The 27,758-nt window shown below is 41.7% G+C and overlaps 1 protein-coding gene across 4 annotated transcripts in view; it reads left to right on the top strand.

Moving 5' to 3' along the window:
• The first annotated feature begins 479 nt into the window (after nt 1-479).
• The window catches only part of LOC144083712 (protein FAM184A-like), a 32,562-nt gene continuing 5,283 nt past the window's right edge, over nt 480-27,758 (top strand). For 2 of the 4 annotated variants that reach the window (XM_077611759.1, XM_077611763.1), the window contains exons 1-22: nt 480-991; nt 5,617-5,694; nt 5,888-6,022; nt 6,087-6,185; nt 7,485-7,691; nt 8,037-8,210; nt 8,322-8,483; nt 9,341-9,476; nt 10,393-10,574; nt 10,652-10,837; nt 14,022-14,144; nt 15,630-15,791; nt 16,059-16,180; nt 16,259-16,409; nt 20,756-20,870; nt 22,126-22,223; nt 23,784-23,937; nt 24,763-24,890; nt 24,981-25,165; nt 25,405-25,551; nt 25,655-25,772; nt 25,855-25,959. In XM_077611759.1, coding sequence (XP_077467885.1) covers nt 809-991; nt 5,617-5,694; nt 5,888-6,022; nt 6,087-6,185; nt 7,485-7,691; nt 8,037-8,210; nt 8,322-8,483; nt 9,341-9,476; nt 10,393-10,574; nt 10,652-10,837; nt 14,022-14,144; nt 15,630-15,791; nt 16,059-16,180; nt 16,259-16,409; nt 20,756-20,870; nt 22,126-22,223; nt 23,784-23,937; nt 24,763-24,890; nt 24,981-25,165; nt 25,405-25,551; nt 25,655-25,772; nt 25,855-25,959 — 3,150 coding nt within the window. In that variant the 5' untranslated portion in view covers nt 480-808. Of the gene's footprint in view, nt 992-5,616; nt 5,695-5,887; nt 6,023-6,086; nt 6,186-7,484; nt 7,692-8,036; nt 8,211-8,321; nt 8,484-9,340; nt 9,477-10,392; nt 10,575-10,651; nt 10,838-14,021; nt 14,145-15,629; nt 15,792-16,058; nt 16,181-16,258; nt 16,410-20,755; nt 20,871-22,125; nt 22,224-23,783; nt 23,938-24,762; nt 24,891-24,980; nt 25,166-25,404; nt 25,552-25,654; nt 25,773-25,854; nt 25,960-26,977; nt 27,737-27,758 lie in introns of those variants that run through there. The other 2 variants (XM_077611750.1, XM_077611743.1) reach the window with 2 other exon arrangements.

A 27,758-nucleotide genomic window follows, 5' to 3' on the forward strand; every position in this document is an offset into this window, starting at 1 on the left:
CACCGCTGAGCTAGAGAGATAAAAGGTCAAGGAGACCAAGACAAATAAAGAATAGAGGAAATAGTGACAAAATCTCTTCATTTTGAACATCTTAATGAAAACCTACTCATTTTTCGTCGAGTCTCTGGTCAAAAAGTACCTTGTATTTATTTATTTATTTATTTATTTATGAAAGCTGCTCCACTGCCTTAATTTTCTTGTGTTTTTGCATGTGAAGCTTCTCACCACAAGAGGTCAGTGTAGGACAACTGTCAACCACTACGAAAACGCTTACGTTCCCAGGACGTCAGAAAATAACAATAACCCAAGGTTTCCTCAACATTTTATTTAACAATTTATCATTATGTACGTCTACGTATGACACGGAGAAATATAGTATTTCTTATTTTTTCCTTGTAGAGTTTGCGATTTTAAGTCCGCGTTTTCAGGCAAGCCAAACTTTCCGATAGCCATTGAAGGCGTCATTTACGGAGATGAACCTGCTTCTCCAGCCTGGATACGGGACGCCGCTGGACGGGCTTATCCTGCGTCAACATTTCAGCCGTCGACTGCTTTGAATGAACACTTGGCACCGACAGCCACCGATTAAAAACATAAATAAATAAATAAATAAATGAAAACCGCGTGCGTGCATGCGCTCCATCGACTAAACAGCATCAGGCGCGCGTCTCCGCGTCTTATCATTGAGCAGCTGGTGCGCATAGTACGATGGGAAGATCCCCCTTTCGATGGAACGGCGGCTAGACGCAGCTAGCTCAATTTCCCCCCGTTTTAGGCCAAATATTTGGGTTTAGAGTCGTGTGAAAACATGGCGACGGGAACAGGCTGGCAGCCCGCGTACGGAAGCTCGACGAGCGGCTCCAGCGGCGGCGGAGCGTCCAAATACATCTCGCCGTCAACATCCAGCATGTTCTACGACGGGAGTTTAACGCTGGAATACACGCAAGACCTCCATTTAAAGATGAGCAAGAAGATTGCGCAGCTGACTAAGGTGAGATTTGTCCGATCGGTGCAGGTTTGCATTTAAGGAGTGATGTGGAGAAATGTTTTTTTTGTTTGTTGCTTGTTTGTTTGTTTGCTGCGGGACCTTGTTTATTGTAAACATGCTGCCGATGATGCCATCTCAGTACTGAATGAATGTGGCGCAGTGTGGCAGATGCTCAAGTTTGGTCAGGATTGAATTTGAGAATATGATTTTATTTGTGTGTCCATCCTACCTTGGCATGTATGTGTGCAATGTCCTACTGTTTCTTGCAATGGCAAAAATCCACTGTCTAATCTGTGCACGTTCTCACAGAGCAGCAGCCATTGCCAGCAGAGAAAGACTAAAGGAGGGGTTGGGGGGGTTTACGTAATCTTGGGGGATGCAGGGGTTTTGTCAGTCTGTGTACCTGAGTGTGTACTATCGTAGTAGGAGATTGGAGTTGGCAGCAGTGTGTGAATGGCTTTGAGCCTGCAGTGCAAGACCAAAAGATGCATCCTTGTATTTTATGTAATATTCAGAAAAAGAAAGGCAGGTTCAAACGTTTGGGGATTTACCACACGCAATGAAGCCAAATCACCTGCTCCACAGTCCAAAGAAATTCAGGTCAATTGATGTGGTGGATGCGACAGCCTCACTGGTTGACTGAGCGAATTCAACCCCCAGTTTGTTTTGGTTGTATGTCCTTATCCTCACAAGGTTCGCGGGGGGTGCTGGAGCCTATTCCAGCTGACTTCGGGCACCAGGCAGGGGACACCCCTCAATTGGTGGCGTGTGCGGTCGATTGGTCGCCGGTCTTTTGGTCGCCGTCTTTTGGTCGCCGTCTTTTGGTCGACCGGACTGCGACAACGGGCGACCAAAAGACCGGCGACCAAAAGACCGACGACCAAAAGACCGGCGACAAAACAAGGTAAAACAACACGGTCTACGCATCAATAAAAGCCAACAATGGCCCTGAGCAGTTTCACTGAGCCGACGTGTGAGTGTATAAGAGTTTGTATGTACATGTATGTCCCCTTAGGAAGGTATGTCAGTCAGGGTCTTAACAAGTTCTCCAACAAAAAACAATAAAAGTCTGGGAAATTTGGAGCTTTTCTTTAGCCTAATAATTAATAGGGCATTAAGTATAACTAAATAGTAATTCGCAGTTTGTTTTCTAGGGAATTTGAGCAACGATTTAAATGGTAATTATCAATAACCTTCCGTGCGACCAAAAGACCGGCGACCAATCGACCGTGTACCAATTGGTGGCCAGCCAATCGCAGGGCACAAGGAGAAGGACAATCATTCACACTCATACCTAGGGGCAATTTAGCCTGCATGCATTGTTTTAGTATGTGGGAGGAAAACAGAATACCCAGAGAAAACCCACGCAAGCCCAGGGAGAACATGGAAACTCCACACAGTAAGGACCCACCTGGGATCAAACCCTCGACCCCAGAATTGTGAGGCCGACGCATTAACCACACCGAGCCGGCCGGCCCTTTGTGCTTCAATGCTAACAAATGACATGACTGTAAACTGCAGGCAACAAAGACAATAATGAGGATTATTATTGTGTGGCTAAACCACATCGGCGGCTTTTGCATCTCAACTGTTCTCAAATGGGAGTTATTTTTTTCCTTACTGTTGCGTCATTGTGCTGAGATTAGCATGCAATGCTACTTTTTTTCCTCACTAATCTTGTTATACACTCCCAAATATAGGAATGGGAGACTATTTCTCTGTATAAAAGAGTATTTCTTCATCAATATTGCACCAAGTTACATATTTTATGTCGGAAATACACTAACAGCAAGCCCCTAAACATGTCACAAAAGAATATACATGAAAACAATAACAAAATATAAATTTAAAACAAACAAGTAGACATATGGAACACAAAGTTATCATTCCGAATAAACACCTACAGCAGGGGTAGGGAACCTATGGCTCGGGAGCCACATGTGGCTCTTTTGATGGGTGCATATGGCTCTGAGCTAAAATATGGAAACCGGTGGTGAGAGAAAAGAGTCCCAAACGCACCAATAGGAACTTCACACTGTGGCATTGATATTTTTTTTCATTAGTCTTCTGCATTCATTCTCTCATTGAACTCATTGACATTCATTGATTAGCAACATCTTAACAATGTTGTCAAAATAATTCAGAGACTTTTTTACTTTAAAAGTGGTAAAATGACTAAAAAATGTGCATGTGTTTGTCTTTTAAATTGTGATTATTGCTCTCAAGGTATAACATTTGAAAATAGGAATTGTTTATGGCTCTCTCTTTCAAAAAGGTTCCCGACCCCTGACATACAGCGTACATTTATCCATCTATTTGAGGAATATTAAATTATATTTCGCTCGTCACTACGTTTCACTAACATTATTCAGAGATGACCACTTTTTTCACTCAACATTAACCTTTAATCCAACTAACTGTGGTAGGCGGATTTTTCCATTTGAATCATCAAAAGTGTCTCACTAAAATGAAGACACAAACCCACATGCTCATTCTATAAAGATGCTAGACCCAATGGTATTGTTCAGAATAAAACTTAAAATAAAAAAACCTTATATATCAGGAACGTGTGCGTTTCAGAGGTGTTCACAACAAAACAAAATCATTATTGTGTCGGAAAACTTTCAGTAATACAATTGAAATCATTTAGATAGTGGATAAGACAGTATTTCAGAATATCTATCCAGTATTATGTATGAGTACTTCAAAGGGAAGAAGAAGGTAGGTGTTTCAATAATGATCCAATCTGAGTTATGAAAAGCGGAATTATGTACCAATTAAACTTCAATTCTGCATTTTCTGTTTTATATCCCTTTACGTATATCCCTGTGAAGTTTTCAATGTTGAAAACTGTGCAACATTACTGGCGTACCAAAATAATGTCTAGAACAAGCACCATGTGATTTAACTCATACAACGGAGAAGAGACAAGTTTATCAGAAAATAAAAGCAGAAGCACATTGATAATGTTGCACGACACTCACAGCGGTATTGATTTATGTTGTTTAATATGCTCTTTTATTTTGGTGGCTTTCTGTCTTTCTATGTTCACCTTGTTGTTGAAAGCTAAGGCATAGCAATCATCTTTTTTTCCTATGGTTTCTGTATCGTGTTTTTGGAACCAGGATTTTTTTGTTGTATCTTTTGGCTGGCCTGTAAGCACCTGCCAGGTCAATAAACATTTATCTGCAACCTCGTGCATTAGAGTCCAACTGTGTTCAACCCCTTGGGACAGAAAAAGTGTCTCATCTGCATCATTTGCGGATTTTTTTTCTGCGTCCTTATAAATGTGTGACGCATATTTCTTTCGGGGGAAAGAGGAAAGTGAGAATAAAAGAAGAGATGAAAGCACCAGGCATCATTATAATAATCATGTATAATTAAAGGCGGCTTCCATGTCTGATGGAGCGGCTGGGAATCAAAGCCTTGCACAGAACAGAAGGCTGAGATGGAACTTTCTTATGGCCTTTAAACGCTACAGATGAAGCTGTAACAAAAGAACCTCTTGATTGCATAACGCATTTAATTGTTGTACAGCGTCGCCTTGAGATAAACTTGCACCGACTTACATCGTTTTTCAGGTATGAGCTGTTCTCTGTCCAAATTTGTCTGTTGTTTGTCAATAGCATGGAACCAATTTGACTTGTATGCACCATCTTGGTTTCGCTGCACTTAATGCAGGTGTTTGTAACATCAGCGTCGGCTTGAATGTTCAAGTAAGCAGGCAAACCAAGCTTCTGCCGTGCTTCAATGCAATTAAATTATCTTTAGCTCCTCTTTAATAATCATGGATGAGCCAGCTCCAGCAGGTTTAGCATTGCGCCAACTATGGTTAAACATTACGTGGGATATTGGCAAGGGCTTCACTTGAGAGAGGCTTATCAACCTCATTTGTCCGCAGGAGCGTATCACTCACTAGCAGCACTTGTAAAGGCAGATTATAGCAATTGGAGCGAGTGAGCATGATTGAGAAGGTGTTGCCATTCTCATTTGAGGCTCTGCATCGCTTCGTGAAGGTTTAATGCTGGAGAACATTCATAAATTTGAACATTTGTGAAGTGTTTCCTCAGTTTCAGCAAAAATACGAATGAAACCCAGCAGCCAATAATAAACTACAGATGAACAGTCCTTCTTAGTGGTGCTGGGGATGAAGTATTAACCAAGATATTTTCAATGAATGGTGTGGGAATTAGTAGAGACTTTCATTTTGGTAGCAATTTTAATACCTCAACCATCATCAAAAACTCTCTTACAGCCGTTTTAGTCCGATTTCTTGGAAATGACAAATGCAGCCCCTTTATGTCGTCATGAGGCTCGTATCAGGAAAGTAATCCCTGCACGAAAATTGGGAATCCAACAATTACTATTGAGTTTTTAGGGTGAATTGCTGACATCATTTTTTTACATGCAGACATTATACCTAAGTTTCAATGTTTCGCTTCAATTGAGCCTTTAGTTACGACACAAAACGGCATAAACAAAGACAATGTGCCATCAGTTAGTTTCATTATTTCTCAGTTTACAGTGTGTGGGGAATGTTCCTCATCATTCCACAGCGACTGATCTCAGATTGACTCTTTGCATGGAAGCTACACCACCAATTCTCACACCGTCCTCGTGTTTTCCAGGTTATTTATGCTCTCAACACAAAGAATGATGAACATGAAGAGGAAATTGATTCGCTGAGGGAGACACACGAAGATGAGGTACTGATTGTTTTAGAATGCATCTGTTTTTCCTCAAAGAACTCAATTCAGTTTTTTTTCCTGCGAAAAATGCCAATAAGGCAATACGTACAGCTTTTCGTGTAAGAATCATTCAATCATTTTGGAATCTTCACCAATTCGATTGATGGCTGTGTGTGAAAAGAATGTTCTTGCATTTTTTTCCTCCACTCAGGTGCAGCACATTGTGACAGAAACCCGAGACAAAATTATGCAGTTCAAGAGCAAGATGGTTGACGAGGCTGACCTACGGCGACGGCTAGCATGTCTTGAGGAATCAGTCGAACTTCATGAACACATGAAACGACAGGTCTTGAGATTTAATTTCTTATCGTTAGTGTGGTCTCTGTTTGGTAATGGTTCTCACGTTGTAGGCTCTGGCAGAGTTCGAGATGTACAGACAAAGAATGGAGGATTCACAGCTCTGCACAGAGGCCCAACACACACAGCGGGTGGTTTCCATGAGCAGAGAGGTATACACCAACCCAGCCCACCACACTCACACAAAATGTCTTAATGCATCAACTCAATTCAACAGTACTGAAAAGTACATATAATACAATTTTAGAAACATTTTGGGTATTCCATTTGATACTAGGAGCCATGCCTATGTCACTTGGTTACATTACATTAGCTTAAAATCATTCCGTAGTGTTATTGCAGTATTTTCGGGACTATGAGGCTCACTTACAAAACCTTTATTCCTAGTTTTGTTGGATGAATGACAACAGGTGAATAAAAAGGTTTATTCCACATTTTGTCATTCATTTGAAGAGCATTTATTTCTTTTGCTTTGCTCTATATTTTGCTCTCACAATTACAGCTAAAAATAATAAATATTATTAAATAACCCCACAACTTAACCATCACATTGTGAACATATATTTTCACTTTTTAACCTAACTGTACAAAGCTAATACCTCCGGTACACGGTCGATTGGTCGCCGGTCTTTTGGTCGCCCGGAAGGTAAGTGATAATTACCATTTAAATCGTTGCTCAAATTCCCTAAATACAAACTGCAAATTACTGTTTAGTCATACTTAATGCCCTATTAATTATTAGGCTAAAGAAAAGCTCCAAATTTCCCAGACTTTTATTGTTTTTTGTAGGAGAACTTGCTAAGACCCTGACGGATGTAGCTTCTTAAAGGGACAACGCATGTACATACAAACTCTTATACACTCACACGTCGGCTCAGTGAAACTGCTCATGGCCATTGTTGGCTTTTATTCATGCGTAGACCGTGTTGTTTTACCTTGTTTTGTCGCCGGTCTTTTGGTCGTCGGTCTTTTGGTCGCCCGTTGTCGCGGTCGGGGCGACCAAAAGACCGGCGACCAAAAGATGGCGACCAAAAAAACGGCGACCAATCGACCGCACACGATACCCCCTCCAAAAAAACATTTTTTACTAAATATAAATATTCCAATATTATACATCACGCCATGTCACACACTTCATCCATGTCATCACTTTTTGGCATCTTGTCACTCGTACGACTATCCGGACGAAGCCGTAGATTTTCTAATCATAGCATGATACATTTTTCTCTCTATTTTTTAACCTCATGTCTGTGTGATTCCTCTCTGTGTACGATTTCTTGTGTCAGGAGGGCCAAGGAAGCTGCGAGCATTCACCTTTGATGGCTTACGTCAGGATATTAAATTTAAAATATGTTTGCAATTTCTGAGTGAAATAGCACAAGAGTTGAGCTCGGCACCGCTCGCACGCCAGCACTTCAAATGGAATGGAATATTTCCCGTGATTTCACTAGGTGGAGGAGATGCGTCGGGATTTTGAGGAGAAGCTGCGTGCATTCAGCCAGTCACAGGCCCAGTTTGAGGCGGATAAGCGTCGAGCGCTGGAGGAGCTGAGGTCCAACCACCGCCAGGAGGTGGAGGAACTCCTAAACAGCCAGCAGAACCAGAGTGCCACCTCCACTGAAGACCAGGAGAAATTGGCCGAGCTGCATAGACAAGAGGTGGGACAGAAAGGAAGAGAGAAGAGATTGACGCTCATTAACTTTGGCTAATGAAGACAGTTTGCGCAGGAAGTTACTGAACTGGATAATTGCCGTTTTGGTGACTTAATTTAATCATAAAGAAAACACTGAGTTTGGGTGTTGTGCAGATGTGAGTTGTTGCATGTCATCCCTCTCTTTTACTCACGTTTTACTTTTCTATCAACTGATATAACAGATAATTTAAAAAAAACAATCAAACGCAGTTGCTATAATCTTAAAATGGAATGTGAATGAGAAGCAAAACAAGAGAGGAAAAAGCAAACAGCAAAAAGGACGGTCTGCTTTATTTGTGTACACGTATAGGTTGACTCCTTGATGGAAAGGGTGGAAGAACTGACTAAGGATAAGGTCCGGGTGGTGGAGGAGTACGAGGCCAAACTGGGGAAGGCTCAAGAGTACTACGAGCGGGAGCTGGAGGCCATGACCAGGACGCACCAGCTCACCACTGAAAACCTGCTGGCCTGGAAAAGGACTGAGGTGGATCCTCAGCAGCCCATTTTGCAACATACACCTTTTTTTTCCTGAGCACCTGTCCTTCATTCTAAAGGTTCGATTACGAACGTCATTAATTGACCTCTGCATATTCAGGTTGAGCTTCGGAAAGAGTTCCAATCGCAGGAGGCGGCACTGCAGCGTTCGCTATCAAAGTTGAGAAGCGAGCTACAGAGAGCCCAGGAGGAGGCCCGTGAAAACCGGGATAAGACTAACAGATTGCAGACATCACTGGTCAATGCTGAGGGAACCATCAAGGTAAAAAACTGACTTTCTTTGAAAGCTCAATGTAGTATGAAAAGTATACTAGTAAGATTAAAACATATTTATTTATTTGCCAGAAACAAATGTGTTTTATTTCTTGATTTTTTTTCTGCAGTTGACTGACTGTAGGGTGTTGCTAAAACACTGCAAAATTGGAATGAATCAAAAAAAAATATGAATGAGTTTCAACATAGTAAAAAAAAATCCATAGTCTCTGTGTTATTGCTGAATGTGCTTAAAGCCTGTAGCAGCAGAAATATAGTTTCCCATCAGGTGAGCCTTCCGTTTCACAATGATAGATGATAGCCATCAGCTACCTCACATACTCAGAATCACCATGCTTGGGAAGTGACTGAAAATAATGGCAACAAGCTCTTCTGTAGAATGTGGTATCCAGGGAAGATGTATTTTTGAGAGGAGGTATAGCTGTGCAGCTAGTTTGATCAATAACTACACACTGCAGTGGCAGAAATAGGCTCGGTTGTACAATAACAACAATTTCTCAATTGTGCCACTAATGAGAGCAAAGGCATTACATGGGAGAGAACAATACATATTTTAGCCCTGTACGAAAATTCTGCAAAATTGGAATATGAACAAAAAGAATACAGAATAAAATCTCTAGGTTCCGTTCACATAGTCTTTGAGTACAACTGTTGCTGGTAGAAGAAAAAAAGAAAGCAAACCACCTCCTGGTAAAAGCAAGAGTTGGAGTGGTGTCAGCTAGTTATTGCTGTTTTGAGTTTGATTTATTTAATAAGGGACAGCACATATTAATGAACATATTTATATTCATGACCTGGGGCCATTACAAACTACAAGATTAATGAGTCATTTTTAATATTGTGTAGAACTTGCACAAGCAGCTGGAAGAAGCCATCCAGGACGGCGAGATCTGGGTCATGCAGCTGAAGGACACCGAGTATGAACTGGAGGGCTGCAGGGAACGAGTACAGCAACAGGCCACGGAGATCCTCCACAAAGCTAGTGAGACACCAACCTGTAGCATATGCTCACTGAATCCCCCTGATTACGACAACAATATAGGATACAATAGGAAAATAATGCTTTGTTTAATAGTTTAACAGCAAGTGCTTCTCAATTTAACCGTGTGCGATCGATTGGTCGCCGGTCTTTTGGTCGCCCCGACCGCGACAATGGGCGACCAAAACACCGGCGACCAAAAGACCGACGACCAAAAGACCGGCGACAAAACAAGGTAAAACAACACGGTCTACGCATCAATAAAAGCCAACAATGGCCATGAGCAGTTTCACTGAGCCGACGTGTGAGTGTATAAGAGTTTGTATGGACATGCGTTGTCCCTTTAAGAAGCTACGTCAGTCAGGGTCTTAACAAGTTCTCCAACAAAAAAAGATAAAAGTCCGGGAAATTTTGAGCTTTTCTTTAGCCTAATAATTACTAGGGCATTAAGTATGACTAAATAGTAATTCGCAGTTTGTATTTAGGGAATTTGAGCAACGATTTAAATGGTAATTATCACTTACCTTCCGGGCGACCAAAAGACTGGCGACCAAAAGGTCAGTGACCAAAAGATCGGCGACCAAAAGATCGGCGACCAAAAGATCGGCGACCAAAAGATCGGCCACCAAAAGATCGGCCACCAAAAGATCGGCCACCAAAAGATCGGCCACCAAAAGATCGGCCACCAAAAGATCGGCCACCAAAAGATCGGCCACCAAAAGATCGGCGAGCAAAAGACCGGCGACCGAAAGATCGGCGACCGAAAGATCGGCGACCAAAAGATCGGCCACCAAAAGACCGGCGACCAATCGACCGTGTACCAATTTAACATTCCATATGTCCAGAATTACTTTTTTGTTGTAACAAATCTATAGTAGTAGTCAAGACTTTTTTTCACCATTTGATCCTTCCTTCACAGGTCAGATCGGATCTCTACAGGCCACCCAGATGGCCCACGAGGCATCCATCAGGAACCTGGACCAAGAACAGAGTCGGCTAAAGGAGAAAATTGGAAGGCTGGAAAAGGAGCGTGAGGCCCTGCTTAACCAGAACCAGGTGGCCAGTGAGCAGCACAAACAGCAAGTGCTGAAACTGGAGCAGGTGCATTTTTGAGTCGCCGTAAGTGGCCAGAAATGCAAGCTCTTATGATCCCATTAAAAGCCCTCTCTTCTCGTCAGTCTCTTCGCGAGGAGCACCAGGGATATGAGAAGGAGCTCTCTAGACTGAGAGCTCACTACGAAGAGGAGTCGCGTCGCTACAAGGAGGCCCAGATCAGGGCCTGGGAGGAGATGGAGGAGAAACACCGTGCCATGAGGGAGGAGGCTCAGCAGGAGAAAGAGGAAGAGAAGAAGCTTCTAATCATGGTGAGTTGGGTCATTGGAGTCGAGTGTGCCAAGAAAATAAACAGGTTAAAAAGAATGGCAACTAAGAGCGGCGAGGTGAATTTCAAATGAAAACTGGAGACGTTTTCAAGTGAGTGGAGCCCATCTCGTGACCGGACGTTTCGTCCACGGACACTTGGTCCACGGACCTTTGGTCAACGGACAGTTCGTCGAACGGACGTTTCGTCGAACGGACGTTTCGTCGAACGGACGTTTCGTCGAGCGGACGTTTCGTCGAGCGGACGTTTCGTCGAGCGGACGTTTCGTCGAGCGGACCTTTCGTCGAGCGGACCTTTCGTCGAGCGGACGTTTCGTCGAGCGGACCTTTCGTCGAGCGGACGTTTCGTCGAGCGGACGTTTCGTCGAGCGGACGTTTCGTCGAGCGGACGTTTCGTCGAGCGGACGTTTCGTCGAGCGGACGTTTCGTCGAGCGGACGTTTCGTCGAGCGGACGTTTCGTCGAGCGGACGTTTCGTCGAGCGGACGTTTCGTCGAGCGGACGTTTCGTCGAGCGGACGTTTCGTCGAGCGGACGTTTCGTCGAGCGGACGTTTCGTCGAGCGGACGTTTCGTCGAGCGGACGTTTCGTCGAGCGGACGTTTCGTCGAGCGGACGTTTCGTCGAGCGGACGTTTCGTCGAGCGGACGTTTCGTCGAGCGGACGTTTCGTCGAGCGGACGTTTCGTCGAGCGGACGTTTCGTCGAGCGGACGTTTCGTCGAGCGGACGTTTCGTCGAGCGGACGTTTCGTCGAGCGGACGTTTGGTCGACGGATTCGCTTGCTCTCAAAATTATAATCATGAGAGAGAGAGAGACAAAGAGTTTACTGTTGAAAGCGATCAACCAGTTAATCTCTCGCTCTCAAAATTATAATCATGAGAGAGAGAGAGAGTGAGTTTGTAATTGCATTGACAATGTAAGAGCATTAATATCTAAATATCTAATATCCAAATTATCAATAAGTTGCGTATAATCATGAGAGAGAGTGAGTTTGTAATTGCATTGACAACGTAAGAGCATTAATATCTAGATATCTAATGTCCAAATTATCAATAAGTTGCGTATAATCATGAGAGAGAGACTGAGTTTGTAATTGCATTGACAATGTAAGAGCATTAATATCTAAATATCTAATATCAAAATTATCAATAAGTAGCGTATTATTCGCGTGTGTGTACATGTTATTCGTCGCCGGATTCACTCGCTCTCAAAATTATCAATAAATTGCATATTATTGGCGTGTGTGTACATGTTATTCGTTGCCGGATTCGCTCGTTCTCAAAATTATAATCATGAGAGAGAGAGAGACTTTGTAAATGTCAGAGCATTAATATCTAAATATCTAATATCAAAATTATCAATAAGTTGCGTATTATTGGCGTGTGTGTACATGTTATTCGTCGCCGTCGACGAAACGTCCGGGTACCATCCCATCAATGGTTGACGATAATGAAGTCTGACAGGTACCAACTTTCATATGCAGTGATTAAGACATACAGCCACTGGCTTTTCTATCTCTCTTAGGCGTGCATGAGTACCAGCAATTAATTTTAGCCCTTCCACTAAAATTTGTTTTAGATAAATGTATGGCTAAGAAATGCACATCCCCCTTCCGTGACGGCACAAGTTTAATTAGGTCAAAGCACATCTCCCACTCGAAGTTCTCCTCTTCCTTCGTCTTCCAAACACGCATCTGCGTGTATTTGTAGGACAGTTGGCCGTGGATTTGTTTGTTTTCCGTAACTGCAGAAAATGAGTTACCCTCCGTGACAACGAACTGTTTTACTTCACACGAGATTAATCTTTTGTTATTGTGTGCCCACTCAGTCTCTGCTCTTCTACTTCAAAGGCTGATTGGCACTGACTGCTAATTGGTGGATTTTCACTGACAATAAATCCTACCCGTGTGCATTGTGCAAGGCTGTAGGTGTCCCTTAAAGAAAATGAGAACGACACTGCGAGAGAATGAATGAATAATGGTGAAATGAATTGTGCTTCGTGTCCTATGAGCAATGTCTGTTCTTAGGATGCAAAATGCAGCGTATGTGCTAGGACAGAGATGAGAGGGATGCAGAAGTGGTCATTTTTTTAAAGCTGAATTGCTGGTAGGATTGCCTGTAAACTTTTAATCCTTGCAGGCAAGATATTAAAAAGTTTCCAAAGAGATGCCACTAATTTTTCATGCTCTATTAATTCCAAAGCTGTGATAAGACTGCAGCAGAATTTCTTCAATTCGCCTGCAGGTGGCAGCTCGATTGGGCATGCCAAATGATTCACTGGTCCTTGAGGAGAACTGATTCTGTGGTGTGAAACGGTGAATGTTGATAAGCGCTCTGTGTTGGATTAGGTTAACACCACCTGTCAGCCAGATTGTAAGAGCTTTCATTCTCCAAAAGGAGATGTTTGACATTAGGATATAAGAACCGAGTTGGGAATAATTCATTTAAAATCATTTCGCGGGCAAAAATGAAAAAGGAACTGACGTCCTTTGTGCACAACCTCTCTATGGTGAGAATAAGAAAGTGATGACGCAATTTTGCGAAACAAATCTTTTTGGGATTTAGTAATGTTATTTAATTAAAGATACATTTTCTATCATAACAACAGCAACATCTTAGTTTATTCTTCTGTTTATTAAAACAAATGAACAGATATATATATATATATATATATATATATACATATATATGTATATATATATACATATATACATATATATGTATATATGTATATATATGTTTATGTATATATATATATATATATATATATATATATGTGTGTATATATATGTATAGGTATATATATGTATATATATATGTACGTGTATGTATATATACATATAAGCATAATGCTAAAATTCCAATGAATGAAAAATAATAATTATATATATATATATATATATATATTCTTTTTATCTCAGGATTGAAAGTTTAATATAAACTAGAGCTAACCACTCGACCACCAAGCCGCCTACCTTAAAATCAATGTACAAAAATAAATATATATAAAAAAAACTTGCAATCCTATATTAAACTTGCAATCCTTCTTCCGAGTTATTTATTTTCCCCTGTTCCCGCATTTCCCAAACAGTCCTCCAATTTTAAATCTTCCTCTTTCAAGTGTAAACATCCATCTCCGGTGGCTCATCTGGCGATAAATCTTCTCTGCAGAAAATGAGTCAGGAGTTTGAGATAAAGCGTCTGTCTCTGGAGGAACAGCGGGACCGAGTCCAGCAACAGCTGGACAACTTGAAAGAGGAGTTATCTGCCAAACTCAACATGGCCAATCAAGAGGTATGATTTTGAGAATATTAACTTTGATCGCAATTTAGCTCCATCCAACACCGTGATGACTTGTGGTTAACATTCATCAAACAAATATAATTGGACTGCTGATTTAAATTTACCTTGGAGTCTAAAACTAAAGACAACTAACGTTAAAAGATAATAAAAAAATGTAAAAGCAATAACAGAGTTTTAGAATCAAATTCTTAACATTCCATAAGTGATACCTATATACAGGCGTTGACGATAATCACACATTTACAAATGGACCGACTTATTGGGAAATTTGTGCCACTATCACAAATTATTAAACAAATTAAATGAAAGAATCTGATCAAGAAGTATTCAGTCCTTCATTTTCCTTTTCGCTTATCTGCACAAGGGTCATGGGGGTGCTGGAGCCTCTCCCAGCCAACTACGGGCATAAGTCCGTGAATTGGTTCCCAGCCAATCGCTGGGTGCACTCACATTCATAACTAGGGACAATTTAGAGTTTTCAACCAGCCTACCAATGGCGGATGTGCTAACCACTCTGGCACCAGGCCACCACATAAATACATAAATAATATAAATATTTCACACCCATTACCACAAAAAAAACTGAATGTCCTTCTTTTATTACCATGCATCAAGCATAATGCTAAAATCACTGGAAATTAAGAAAAATAGTGTATTATTATTACGTATTAGTTTTTTTTCTTCTTAATATATTTTTTTTAATGGAAACAGTTATCAAAGACATCTGATCATCAAAAGTACTACATTAGGTCAGTGGCGGGCCGTCAGGGCCTTCAAGGCCTTCTCTGCTGGCCTAAGAAATATCTGAATCCTATATTATATTGTGTCCAAGAATACTTATTAAATAATTCCAAATTGTCTGTTAGCTTCCTTTCGTTGCTTTCCCCCCTGGTTGCACTGCTTCCAGATGTGTGTTTTCATATTGAAGCATTTAACCAATCACATTTCAGCCATTATTTGTTGCCAGGGTCAGAAATCTGCCTCAAGGCCTTCACAATCAGTTCTGCAGGCTCTGCTGCATTAAACAAGCGTCGATAAGACTGTTGCTTTAACCAATCAGATTTCGAGTTGGCAACACCACAATGCCTTGTCGCAGGCGTAGGGATACGTCATTGCCTTCTCGCAGGCATGGGGACACATCATCACTTTCACCAACTATGATTGGCTAGTGATTAGCCAGAGCTACCAAACTGTATCTGGAGCGAGCTGCACAAGCAAATATATTGTTGTGTTGATTTAAAGCCATTTTCAAGACGGACTATGCCATGGAAGTGGATTTTACCCCATTTTTGTGCATTGATTTATTGATTTTTTTATGTGTCGCAGCTGTAGCTGCAGTATAGGTTTTATAGCCATAAAATAGTTTTTGAGGGTTGGATTGATTCGTTGAAGGCGCTACGAGAAAATGAACGGACCGCCACTGATTAGGTACAGTAAAAATATAATAATAATATGTGTTGCTTTTCACTATTCCAGGTGTCCCACCTCCAGGAGCTAGTGAGAGAGAAGGACCAGAACGTTTGCTCAGCACAGAACCAGATTAGCTGCTTGAGGGAGACACAGGAGAAGCTAAAGATCGAACTGGATGCAACCAGAGCCCGGGTTCGAGAGACCAGCAACCTGCTAACAGACTTACAGGTGAGCAAAAATGGAGTTCTAAACCACAGAATACAATGGAGATGGACCGGAAGACTTTAAACAGCAGGAAATGACAAATTGCAGAGAAATAATAGGCTGGACTATTTGTGGGATAATGATGATAGAGCCATTATATGACAAGTCTCCCGCTCGTATATCGATGGAGAAAGGAAGTGTGTGCATGTATATGTGTGGTGTACCAGTGCACAGGGAAATAATGGAAAGATGCATTATTTGTTCGCATAGTAGCCAACATTGTGCTTGTAGGAGGAGATTGAGACCCAGAAGCAGCAGCATGAAGCCCGAGTGATATCCATTCGAACGGAAGAGAAGCAAAAAATGGACAAAATGGGTGACAACCTGGAACAAAAATGGAGAGAAGCGCTTCGGTAAAAAAAGAAATAAATATATATCTCACTTCTTTATTGGAGGGAAATGTTTCTCAAATTATTTGCGTCCGTCTTTAGTGAAGAAGTGCGTCTACTGAGGGATGAGCTCAGCGAGGAATATGAAGTGGACAAACAGGCAGCCCTGACTCAGCTCTCTCAGCAAAAGGAGCTAGAAATGATGGCGGCAAGAGAGGGCTGGCAGCGGAAGGTGGAAGACTTGCTCGAACAGGTAAAAACAAAAAGTCATACATTGCAGTTTTGGATGCAAAAGAGGACTTTTTTTCATGAAGAGTGCAAGCTCACAGAAGATAAACCCTTCATGAAGCTATTTTTGTAGTTTAAAAGCTTTACCTGGTTCCTACAAAAGGTTTATGAACCAGTATCCACCCTGGAATGGTGCATGAGTATTTGATCTATAACTAAAGTGCAAAATTTCAGCCAAATTTAGTCCTTTGGCATGTGAGGAGAAAATGCCTAACAAATATACAATATATTGCGATTTCTTTAAAGCCAGAATTTAAAAATGCAACATTTCCAGGTAAACAAGTTTTAAACGCAACGTATTTGGTGATGTATTTTCTGGATGTGAAGGAAAACCTTGATTATTTTTTGATAGCAGGTCAAGCTGGTCCTTTGAAACTGCAAAAAGATTTGAATTGTGCAGCAATATTGGCTTTAGATCACGCCCAATTTTATATTTCTTTCTGCTGAGCTCCAAATGCTAAATTTGAAAGCCCAAAATTATGCAAAAATAATTTTTTCATTATGACCAGTTGATCATCTGTTTGCGCCAGCTGTTCTTCATCAACTTTCCATCACCTCTCCCACTTTGATTGACAGATGTGGTCTGCTCTGATGTTGCCGTGCACCTCTGTGTGTCTCTGTGAATAACGATTCACAGTAAGCTGTGAATAACATTTGCCTTTTTTGGACAATCCCCATAATTCCCTCTGCTACAGTCAATGAACCCGAAGAGCTATTTATATATGCTTTCAATGTCTTTTGCCTCCAGCAGTGAAAGAAACTGCATAATACCCCCTCAAGCAACACTATATGCTGAATTTATTTACACACGTGTCACTGTAGCTTTAATCACGAGAAAAGAGCCGCATTTGCGATAAGGTTACAGAAGTAAGGCTGCTCGAGCCACTCTGGTTAGGGCTCAAGTGCTGAGGGTCCTGGCTTTGCCTCTGGGTAAGTCAAAGCTCTGATGAGTCATAAAGTAAAGCGCCAAAAGAGACCTGTCCTGATTTTTGTTAAGACACCCACGGCCTAGGATGAAAACACGGTGTGACAGGCCGTAGGCAGTAACCACAGACCAGGGTAAAATTGTCACATTTAACCTCCTAGGACCTGGCGTCCACATGTGTGGACATCATATTTTTGCTTGTCACAAGACTACCTGTCCACTGTGGACAGCATTTTTCTCAGAAAACGACATCATTTAAAAAGAGAATTCTTTGTTTTTAGACTCATCAGGTCCCAATTATTGCCTAAATACCAAAGAGAAAATTAAAATGCATACCTTGCAAGAGTCTGGGTCTTAGGAGGCTAAGCTACATGTGCATCTATCCACATTTACCAATCCCCACCCACATAACCATCATAATAATAATCGGACATAGGCCCTGTGGTCATCATCAACAACAAAAGCCTAATTGTCATCACACCCAGAAACTGCGTATGACGCAACTGGTAGTGCTTCTCCATAAGGTGCGTTTTCTCGGCAAAAGACCTAATAAGTTATAGTTACGGACTCTCACTTACCTCTCACTGTCTTTCACTTACCTTCAGTCAGCCAGTACGAGGCAGATCACCACCCAAACATCTTTTCATATTATCCCACCCCGAAGTTACTACACAGAAGGGATTGTGTGTTGTGTTAACGCAAGTTTAGAGTTCTGATGGATGTGGGGAAAAAAACTGTCCTTAAGCCTATTTGTCCGTACTTTGTGGGACCTATAGGGTCTGCCAGAGGGCAGCAGCTGGAACAGATTGTGACCAGGGTGGTATGGGTCCCCGATGATGTTCCTGGCTCTGCTGAGGTAACGAGGGCTGGCAATGTCTTCCAGTGAGGGCAGAGAGCAGGCGATGATCTAATCAATCATAAATCAATTTGTTTATCTGAAAACCTCAGTAAAATAACTGAAATTTCTTCGAACTGCGACTTGGTTAGCTCAAAAAATGCTCCACACAAGATTTTATTTCACCTGGGCAATCTAGCAAGATCCCATCTTTACTATGCATTTTATTGTATTTTTTATTCTATGCATAATTAATAGCCAAACACCTAACCCTCAGGTGTTGATAATAATCACATTCTCATCCAAATGTATTCACAAACGGACCGGGGATCAAATCATTGCGAACTGTAAGACAGCCACGCAAATTACTCGGCGACAGTGCTGCTGTCAAAGATTGTTCAAAAATAAATGATGAAGATTTCCAAAGATTCCATACCTGTCAAGCTCGGCCAATTGCTCACCTTATTAATGATTGCAATTCCACTTATTAAGCAATAATAAACCAGCACAAATGCAACGCGGCACATATTTACTCACATAGGGCACACTTAAAAGTCAAAAAAAATTCCCCAAAGTGGACTTGACTTTTGTATGGACTAAATTCAAGATTCTGTAGATGACGCTGACAGCTTGACTGTCTGGGTACATTGCTTGCTGACACAGTATGTGGAAGGGGAATGTGCGTGCGCACATCATGCTTGAAGCATGACAATAGTCGTCAGCAGTCGACGATGACGTTTTCGTCTGCTAACAGTGAAGGAGACGATCCAAATTAGAGTCGAAATGGGTAAAACGAGATCGGTTTTACAAAAAACTTACTTCAAAAAATCCCGTTGTTATATGGCATACTCAATTTGAAATGGTCAAAAAACGTTTAAAAAAATACGGGAAAAAAAGTTGACAGGTATGAAATTCATAAATGTTAAAATTGTCCAATAAAAATAACTTTTGTAACAGTTTTTATCTGCATAGTTGAAACGGATGACGTAATTAAAGGCAAGGATTTTAACAGAGGGCATATGGCTCAATGGAGAACAGTCGGCAAGACACGCGACGAGTGGGAATACGCAATTAAAAGTGGGTCAGAGGAGGAAGTAAATCCCAAAGAACATGATTCCGCGGGGATTCTACCATACAAGATCAAACTGGAGACAAAATTACCATAACAGGGCGCAACTGAGGATGAGAGAGAGACAGCATACCTACCTACATGGAAAAAAAAGGAAAGGCTGCCTGGTAAAACAATGAAACTAAACAGATGAAAGTCTGCTTCGCTTCCTTCTCTACTAACTGACTCTGGCTTCCTGCCCAACAGCAAAATGAGATTAGAACTGTTTTCTGTTTTTTTGTTGTTGTTTATTTGACAAAGAAAAGGACTATGGCTTGTGGCTCAGTGAAGTCTGATCGATCAAATTTAGTAAAGTACCCCCTTAGGTGATAGTTGAACTAGAACATAAAGAGAAAATCATAAATGAATCTGTTGTATAAATGTCATCTGGAGGGTACAGAGATTTTGTTCACTTCTATCTTTTGATTTAATTTAAATTCTGCTGTGGCATCTGAGATGATGTCTAACACAAAATAGGGTGCCAAAGTAATGTCATCAGCCAAGGCCATACAAGTGTCAATTTGCTGTTGCTGTTGGATTGGATTGGATTGGATAACTTTATTCATCCCGTATTCGGGAAATTTTGTTGTCACAGTAGCAAGAGGGTGAGGATGCAGAAATAGGAAAGGCATTTTAGACATAAATAGATAGGTAATAAGTAAGGGCAGAGCTGCTTAGCTCTTGACCTACTTGGCCCCAAAGCAAATAGATATATTCTTAATCATTACATTTATTTGATTCCAAAATTTGATGCGTTTCCCAAAATAATTATGTTTAAAAAAACTCAAAAACAGCAATCCAAACTGTACATCTAAGCCCTAAATTTTCAAATTTTCACTATGATCCTAGTGAACACAGAAAAAAGCCATGAACATTTTTGTTCATCCACACTGCCTTATTCAGTACCAGCTAATCTCTACTGGTTCTTCTTCACATCCTTTCCTGTTAAAGCCATCTAACCCTACAGCTCCCCATTTCCATCCTACTTCACCAAATCCTGCAGGGGATTTAACAGCCTGGGGAATGAAGGAGAGTCGTGCCCTTCACTGCCCCATAAGCATCTCATAAACATTGTATCGCCTCCAACAACATGCTTCTTGGCTCTCACTGACAAGCTCGTAATATTTTGAAATGAGGGGCTTCCATATCATGCTGTTGCTATAACTAATATGGCATGTTTGGGTTTGGGCTATATATCGGGTACATGTAATTTCTTGACGTAATTCACCCGTATAGACAACCACAGATATATCATCGTTAGAGAGGCTATCAATAATACTCTAAAACACAATGCAACAGGGCTACATCTATTATTTGTCATCAATCTTTCTCGAATAACATGCCACCACACATACCACATTTTGGCTCCCAGCATTCACATTGATTTTAATCCTGGGGTGTGTGTTGTTTATGTGTGTCCACGTCATTCGTCGCCCCCTGCAGATCTCTCTGTTGAAACAGTCTCTGGAGCTGCAGCTGTCTCAGTCGCAGGCAGCCCTTCAGCAGCTGCAGTCTCAGTTTAACCAAGAGAGGGAGCTGCTGGGTCAACAGCTCAAGGGTAAGTCCATTATTTGAGCTGTAGTTCTTAACCTGGGTTCGATCGAACCCCAGGGTTTCGGTGAGTAAGTCTGAGCTTAGGAGGCTAAGCTACATGTCCATCTATCCACATTCACCACTCTCCTCTAAAGGGACAACGCATGTACATACAAACTCTTATACACTCACACGTCGGCTCAATGAAACTGCTCATGGCCATTGTTGGCTTTTATTGATGCGTAGACCATGTTGTTTTACCTTGTTTTGTCGCCGGTCTTTTGGTCGTCGGTCTTTTGGTCGTCGGTCTTTTGGTCGCCGGTCTCTTGGTCGCCCCGACAACGGGCGACCAAAAGACCGGCGACAAAACAAGGTAAAACAACACGGTCTACGCATCAATAAAAGCCAACAATGGCCATGAGCAGTTTCACTGAGCCGACGTGTGAGTGTATAAGAGTTTGTATGTACATGCGTTGTCCCTTTAAGAAGCTACGTCAGTCAGGGTCTTAACAAGTTCTCCAACAAAAAACAATAAAAGTCTGGGAAATTTGGAGCTTTTCTTTAGCCTAATAATTAATAGGGCATTAAGTATGACTAAATAGTAATTCCCAGTTTGTATTTAGGGAATTTGAGCAACGATTTAAATAATAATTATCACTTACCTTTTGGGCGACCAAAAGTTCGGCGACCAAAAGATCGACGACCAAAAGACCGGCGACCAATCGACCGTGTACCAGTCTGAGGTGTTCAGTCAAGGTTAAGACACACAAGCTTGATATGGGAGTGAACAACGCCGACTGTCTTGTACCCAATCCACAGGCTTTATTCCATTCCCTTTAACTGCTACAGGAGGAGAAACTGGTTTTGTCAATGGAAAGTTGACTTACATTTGGTATAAGGAAGTACTACAGTAGAGTGTGTGAGGACACAGTCAGTATAGTTACAGACTGGACTACCAAATTCCGAAACAAGTGCAGCATGGATTGTCCTGATACAAAAACAGACTTGCATTTTTATTTTATTTTAACAAAATTTAAGCTCATTGCCCGAATGAATTTTAATGTGTACACCTTGACCTTTTAGAAGTGGCGTTGTTGCACAGTATTAAAATGATTGTGAAAGAGGATCATAAGATGGTTAGTTTAGCTTAAGACGTGGTTAAAACAAACATTTAATTTGTCGCATTTTTATAATAACATACTGGAGAAATATGTTAATCTACATAGCCTCATTTGTAGAATATGGTAATACCCTTATTTACTGCTTTGTTTTTTTCGCAGAGATGCAGAGAGAACACCAGAGGAGAGAACATCGGCTACAAGAGGCTCACTGCTGTGCATTGAGCACCATGGAGGAGGCTCGGCAGCATCAAATCAGGGTATATATGCATGCCAAAGGGGACCAAAAAAAAGATCAGAACAGACGTTGCATCAGAGTAGAATGGCAAGTGGAGAAAAAAAAGATGCAAATGAACCAAACAAATTGGAATGCAGTTTCCTTTTATTTTCAGTGTGAAACCTCATTAAAATGATTAATTCTGGCAACGGAATAGTAATGAAAATCGGGTTAAAGAGGAAGATCTTAAAGAATACAAGCAATGAAGCACAACATTGTCTGAAGTCATTTACTCCACAGCAGAAATCATAGAGTTGAGTGGTTGCTCTGCCAATGGTGAGCATGGAACATTAATTTATCATTTAATCACACAAATGGGCTTTTGTGGAAAGCCCTCGAATGACTTGTGAGCCTGTGAAGAAAATCCTTAGGCAGCAGAAACAGGGAAGACTAAGTGATGGGTTTTACTTCCTAACTATTTCTAATTTCCCAAGTATAAATGATTTTAAATGATCATTATTTGAAGGAATCCATTAGCTTCTTACAGCAGTCATGGATAGTTTGTTCCCGTAATATATTTCTGGCTAAAATATATTAGGTCACATTAAATAATTCGTGAAGTGATTGATTGAATGATTTGAGGGGGCGTTTGAGTTTTAGTTTGTTAGAAAACATTTTAATGGATATATTTGTAAATATGATTTTGATGTGATTGATTTGTGATACGTTAATTAATAGGTATACTTTAATAAAAGGGGAGACATCGGAGACATAATCCAGCGATAATTTGCAAGTGAGAATCGATCCTGGCTCGTCCTCGCCACCGGAGCATTCTGAAGAAAGGCATCCTTTTCTGTCCATTTAGTCGCACATAATCAAAACACTTAAAGTTATCTTATTCAAACGATTGCATAAGCGAACCGAATAACACAATTAAGGTCAAAAAACAACTGCAACAACAATTGCATATCAGGTCGGAAACCAAAAACAACTGCGTAAGAATTTGCACAAGTAAGCAAAACAACTTCCATAAAAGGTGAAACGAGCGACACTATTTTAAAACAATATGCAAGTATTTTCGGAGGGTGATTCGATTATCGCCATCTGCCAGAATCCAAGTCAAAGCAGTTTAAGAGTCCTTCACAGATCTTCATTGCGAACTCAGATCAACAGTCCTTGGCCCGGGACTGTGTGATCTGTCAGGTCAATAGTCCTCAAAACAATTAAATGTCCTCGGGGCCAGCTGCAGGGGGAAGTGTCCTTGGTAACGTTATACTGAGCGATTAATGTTTCACATATACATATAATGATTAATATTCCACACATACATATAATGATTAATGCGCACATATATAATAATATCCCAGAATAACCCCAACAATTTGATTTTCCTACTTTTGTGTGCTTTGTTTGATTGGATTTTCTTATCGTTGTGGGCTACCGATTACCACTTTGCTGCCAGACTATCAGACAAAGAAGATCTAATCTATTCTATTTTAATTTGAAAGGGTTTTATATCAGCTAAATTATGAGACTTCCGATTTATAGGGATTTTCCATTTCCATTCACCTTGTTCTACCTTTTTTTTCATGTCACTGCCCAGGCCCTTGAGGAACGCCTGAAGCAAGAGCAAAGAGAGGAGGTCCATGCTCTGAAGGAGGCCCACCGGAGAACCTTGGACATCCTCAGACAGCAGTCAGACCAGGAATTACAAACGCTGAGATTTGAATTGGAAGATGAGGGCAAAGCCAAGATAGGTAATTGCTGCAAGCAACCGTTTGATTTGGCCACGACTACACGTCTTGGTCCATCTCTCTGGAGGGTGATCAAATATCTATGAAATTTACTTCATCTATACACATTTAGACGCATATACTCCAGATCTCATTCGAGCGGTATAATAATAATAATAATCAGACATAGGCTTTGTCATCATCATTGACTCGACAAAAGCCTAATTGTCATCATACCCAGCTGCGTATGATGAAATTGGAAGGATGGATACATCGCATCACCCCCCTGAGCGCAACCAAATCCCGGCGACTGCAGAAAAGTTTGCCTCGCAAATGCCAACAAAGAAAAAAAAACGGATGACTTAATTCTCACTGTCTCCCCACTTACCTTCAGTCAGCCAGCAGGAAGCACCGCCCAACGTCCTTCATGTTACCTCACCCCGAAGTTATTACACAGAAGGGATTGTGTGTCATGCTACCGCAAGTTCAGAGTCCTGATGGCTGTGGGAAAAAAACTGTCCTTAAGCCTATTTTTCCGTACTTTGTGAGACCTGTAGCGTCTGCTAGCTGGAACAGGTTGTGACCAGGGTGGTATGGGTCCCTGACAATGTTCCCGGCTTATAATGTTGACCTTCTTGTAGTATATACCGTGTTCCCTGAGCGTACATCACACTCACGTTAGTTGTATCCTAACCATGAGTTCACTAAATTTGTCAACTCTCATCCAGTCAGATTGTCATAGGTTTAAGATCTCCCTGGACACTGAATTTTGGATGATCACATTTGTCCACTCAATGATTTAACTGTAACTAAGGTTTATTCTTGATCACCAATCTCTTTTTGTGGCAGCGTCACTCCGTGCTGAGCTAAACCACCTCCACGCGACAGCCATAGAGCACCTGAGGCAGATCCACCTGAAAGAAAACTCTCATGCTAAACGAGACCTGGAGAAAGCTATGGAGCAAAGCCGCCAACAGGTAGCAAAGAGCTCATTTTCATTCATCTTGGGTCTGCTCGTATCTGCTTGCAAGTTCAAATGAACTCGTCCGGGATTCTGTGCTGTGCAGGAACAAGAGCTGGTAGTTCGAATCTCAGATTTTCAGACAGAAGTGCTTTCCCGTAGCAACCGCATCACAGATCTGGACCACGAGATCCACACTTTGAACGAGACCATTGACACACTCACTCGAGAACTGGAGTTGAAAGGCAAAGAGGTGCTTCGGGTTCGCAGTGAGGCTAATCACCAGATAAGGTAATCCCATTCAATGGATATATACGCATCGCCTAGATTAATGACAATTAAATAAAATCGGATTTAATACATACCAATCCCAGATCAGATGACGCTGTCTAAAATGACGCTTTTCTCTCCATATGCGTGTATTTTTATGATTATTCTCTGAGACATTAGTGGTCCAGGATACCATTTTCATCAGTATGAGTGTATCTGCATGTGTGTTATTGCCTTAAATGCACGTTTGGCCTCTGCAGGGCTCACGAACAAGATTTTGCTAAGAGGCAGGAAAGGGAGTTGGGAGAGCTCAGTGTGGTCCATCACAGAGAGACTCATATCATGTTGGCAGACTTCAACAAGGCTCAGGAGGTTCTCAAAGACAAGATCACCGCTTTGCAAATCATGTAAGAGCCAGAGCGAAAGGCTTCCCGAATGGCTCTCTTCGTGCCTCCTTCCTACTATTGCATTTATTACTTTTTGTTACTTTTTCCCTCCTTCTTTTTCCAGACTAGAGGGGACCGAAGAGAAGTTGAGAAACAGAGAGAGCCGGCCTGAAGACCTACATCTTATCGCCGAGCTCCGTGAGATGGTCTCAGAGAGGGAGGCTTTGGTCAAAAAGCTGGTGGTGAGTCAACAGTCAATACCTTTGCGGCAAATGTTTTCGGCAAAGGTCTTAGTTTTTTGGCATTGTGTTGGTCTTAAAACAGGATGACAAAAAGTTTTATCAGCTCGAGTTGGTCAACAGAGAAACAGGCTTCAGCAAGGTCTTTAACTCCAGTGCCAATGTTGGAGTCATCAATCCTCTGATAAAGGTCAGTGTGCATGGAGGTCTTCACCTGCCCGTGCCAGATGGCAAAGTCCTGTAGACAGATTGTCTGTTCTGATGTGTATCTGCATGTTTGCACATCATGCATGGTTACAACACATACACAACCAAATATTGTGTTATTGTTACCTTGTAGTACAAGGAAGCATATTTGCTAATATAATAAATGGATCCAATGGACTACCTTTTTTTAGAACCGAAGCAAAATTGATGAGTTGTATAATACTGCAGTTTTTAAAAAAAAGTATACATAATGCCATTTGATATAGAAATACTTCAATAATGAGTTTGGTATGACAGTACTCGGAGACATGAGGTAAACCTGCTGAGAATAGTAAAAACCGAGTAATTGATAGCGCGCTCTCCAAACCAATTTTATAAATTATGCCCTATTTCTTTTTGAATTGTTAAAAGAAACAAACTAAAAAAAATGATGCAAAAAAGTAAAAACATTAAATAAAATAAAGGGGGGAAGCTTTATTTCCTGATTATTTTCAGTGCTTGGTACACATAATGCTACATATGTTTAAAGAAATTGCTGCAAAAATATCTCTCAAGGGCTTAACTTAAAAGCTGCTATGTAGCAATTTCCATGGGTTTCTTGAAATTTGCCAAAATGACACGGTATTGATTCCCTGAAACTATTTCCACAGTACTTTAGCGCCCTCTGATGGCATCATGTGTCACTTCAAAAATCCAAACAGCAAATACAGCTGAACATTGATTGGTTCTCCAGAAAGAAAACCTGGCTTGATGAAATCGTAAATAATAGAATTTTATCGTATTCTAATGAGATGCGTTATTTCGTTAGACAAAAAGACAGATTCTCAGCATCACGTCTTTCGCTCGTGCACTTGAACCGTCTCATCAATAAATGATCCGCCAGTGCCGAGAAAAGCAGCATGCTTTTGTGGACACCCACCTCTATAGAAATTTGCTGTTTTGCTTAGCGTGCAGTATCTCCCCCCACCCCGCCCGACACGCCTCTCTATGTTTGTGTGTAGCTAAAACCAGGCAGCCAATCAGACCAACGCTTGGCCAGCTTCCCTAGCCAGTCAGCTCTCCGATTCGTCAGCCCTCCCACCGTGAGTCTTGCGAGCGAGGAAGCGGAGGGTCGGGAAGTGGAGGAGGTAGGACCGGGCCGATTTGTGCCTGCCCACTCCCCTCTCCGACGCACCTTCCCCCGGCTTAAGAAAGCTCCGCCGCTCCTCCGCCCTCTCCCTAACGTCCCTCAGCATCCACCGCCTCTTCCTCCTCATCCCCCGCCAAGTCATGCTCTCACCCATCCTCCTCCTCCTCCTCCTCCTCATCCTCAGGAGCCCCAACATCAGGCAAGTTGTAGGAGGTGAGAACTTGCCGCTTGCCACTTGCCGCCTCGAGACGACGCGGCAGCTGTGTTTTGCTGCCCTCGCTCATCACCGTCTCCAAACTCCCCTTTTGATTTTCAAAACCATCCCCACCCTTTCAATCCGTCACTTTGTCCGCCTACCCAAAACCCTCCAAGGAGTGCTATTTCAGCATTTTTTTTAACGAGAAAGACCGTCTTTGCTTCCCCACCATGCCTTAAGTCGTGTGCGGTCGATTGGTCGTCGGTCTTTTGTTCGCCGTCTTTTGTTCGCCGTCTTTTGGTCGCCGGTCTTTTGGTCGCGGTCTTTTGGTCGCCCCGACCGCGACAACGGGCGACCAAAAGATCGGCGACAAAACAAGGTAAAACAACACGGTCTACGCATCAATAAAAGCCAACAATGGCCATGAGAAGTTTCACTGAGCCGACGTGTGAGTGTA

Source organism: Stigmatopora argus, chromosome 1 (genome assembly GCF_051989625.1).
Source record: "Stigmatopora argus isolate UIUO_Sarg chromosome 1, RoL_Sarg_1.0, whole genome shotgun sequence".
Lineage (NCBI taxonomy): Eukaryota > Metazoa > Chordata > Actinopteri > Syngnathiformes > Syngnathidae > Stigmatopora > Stigmatopora argus.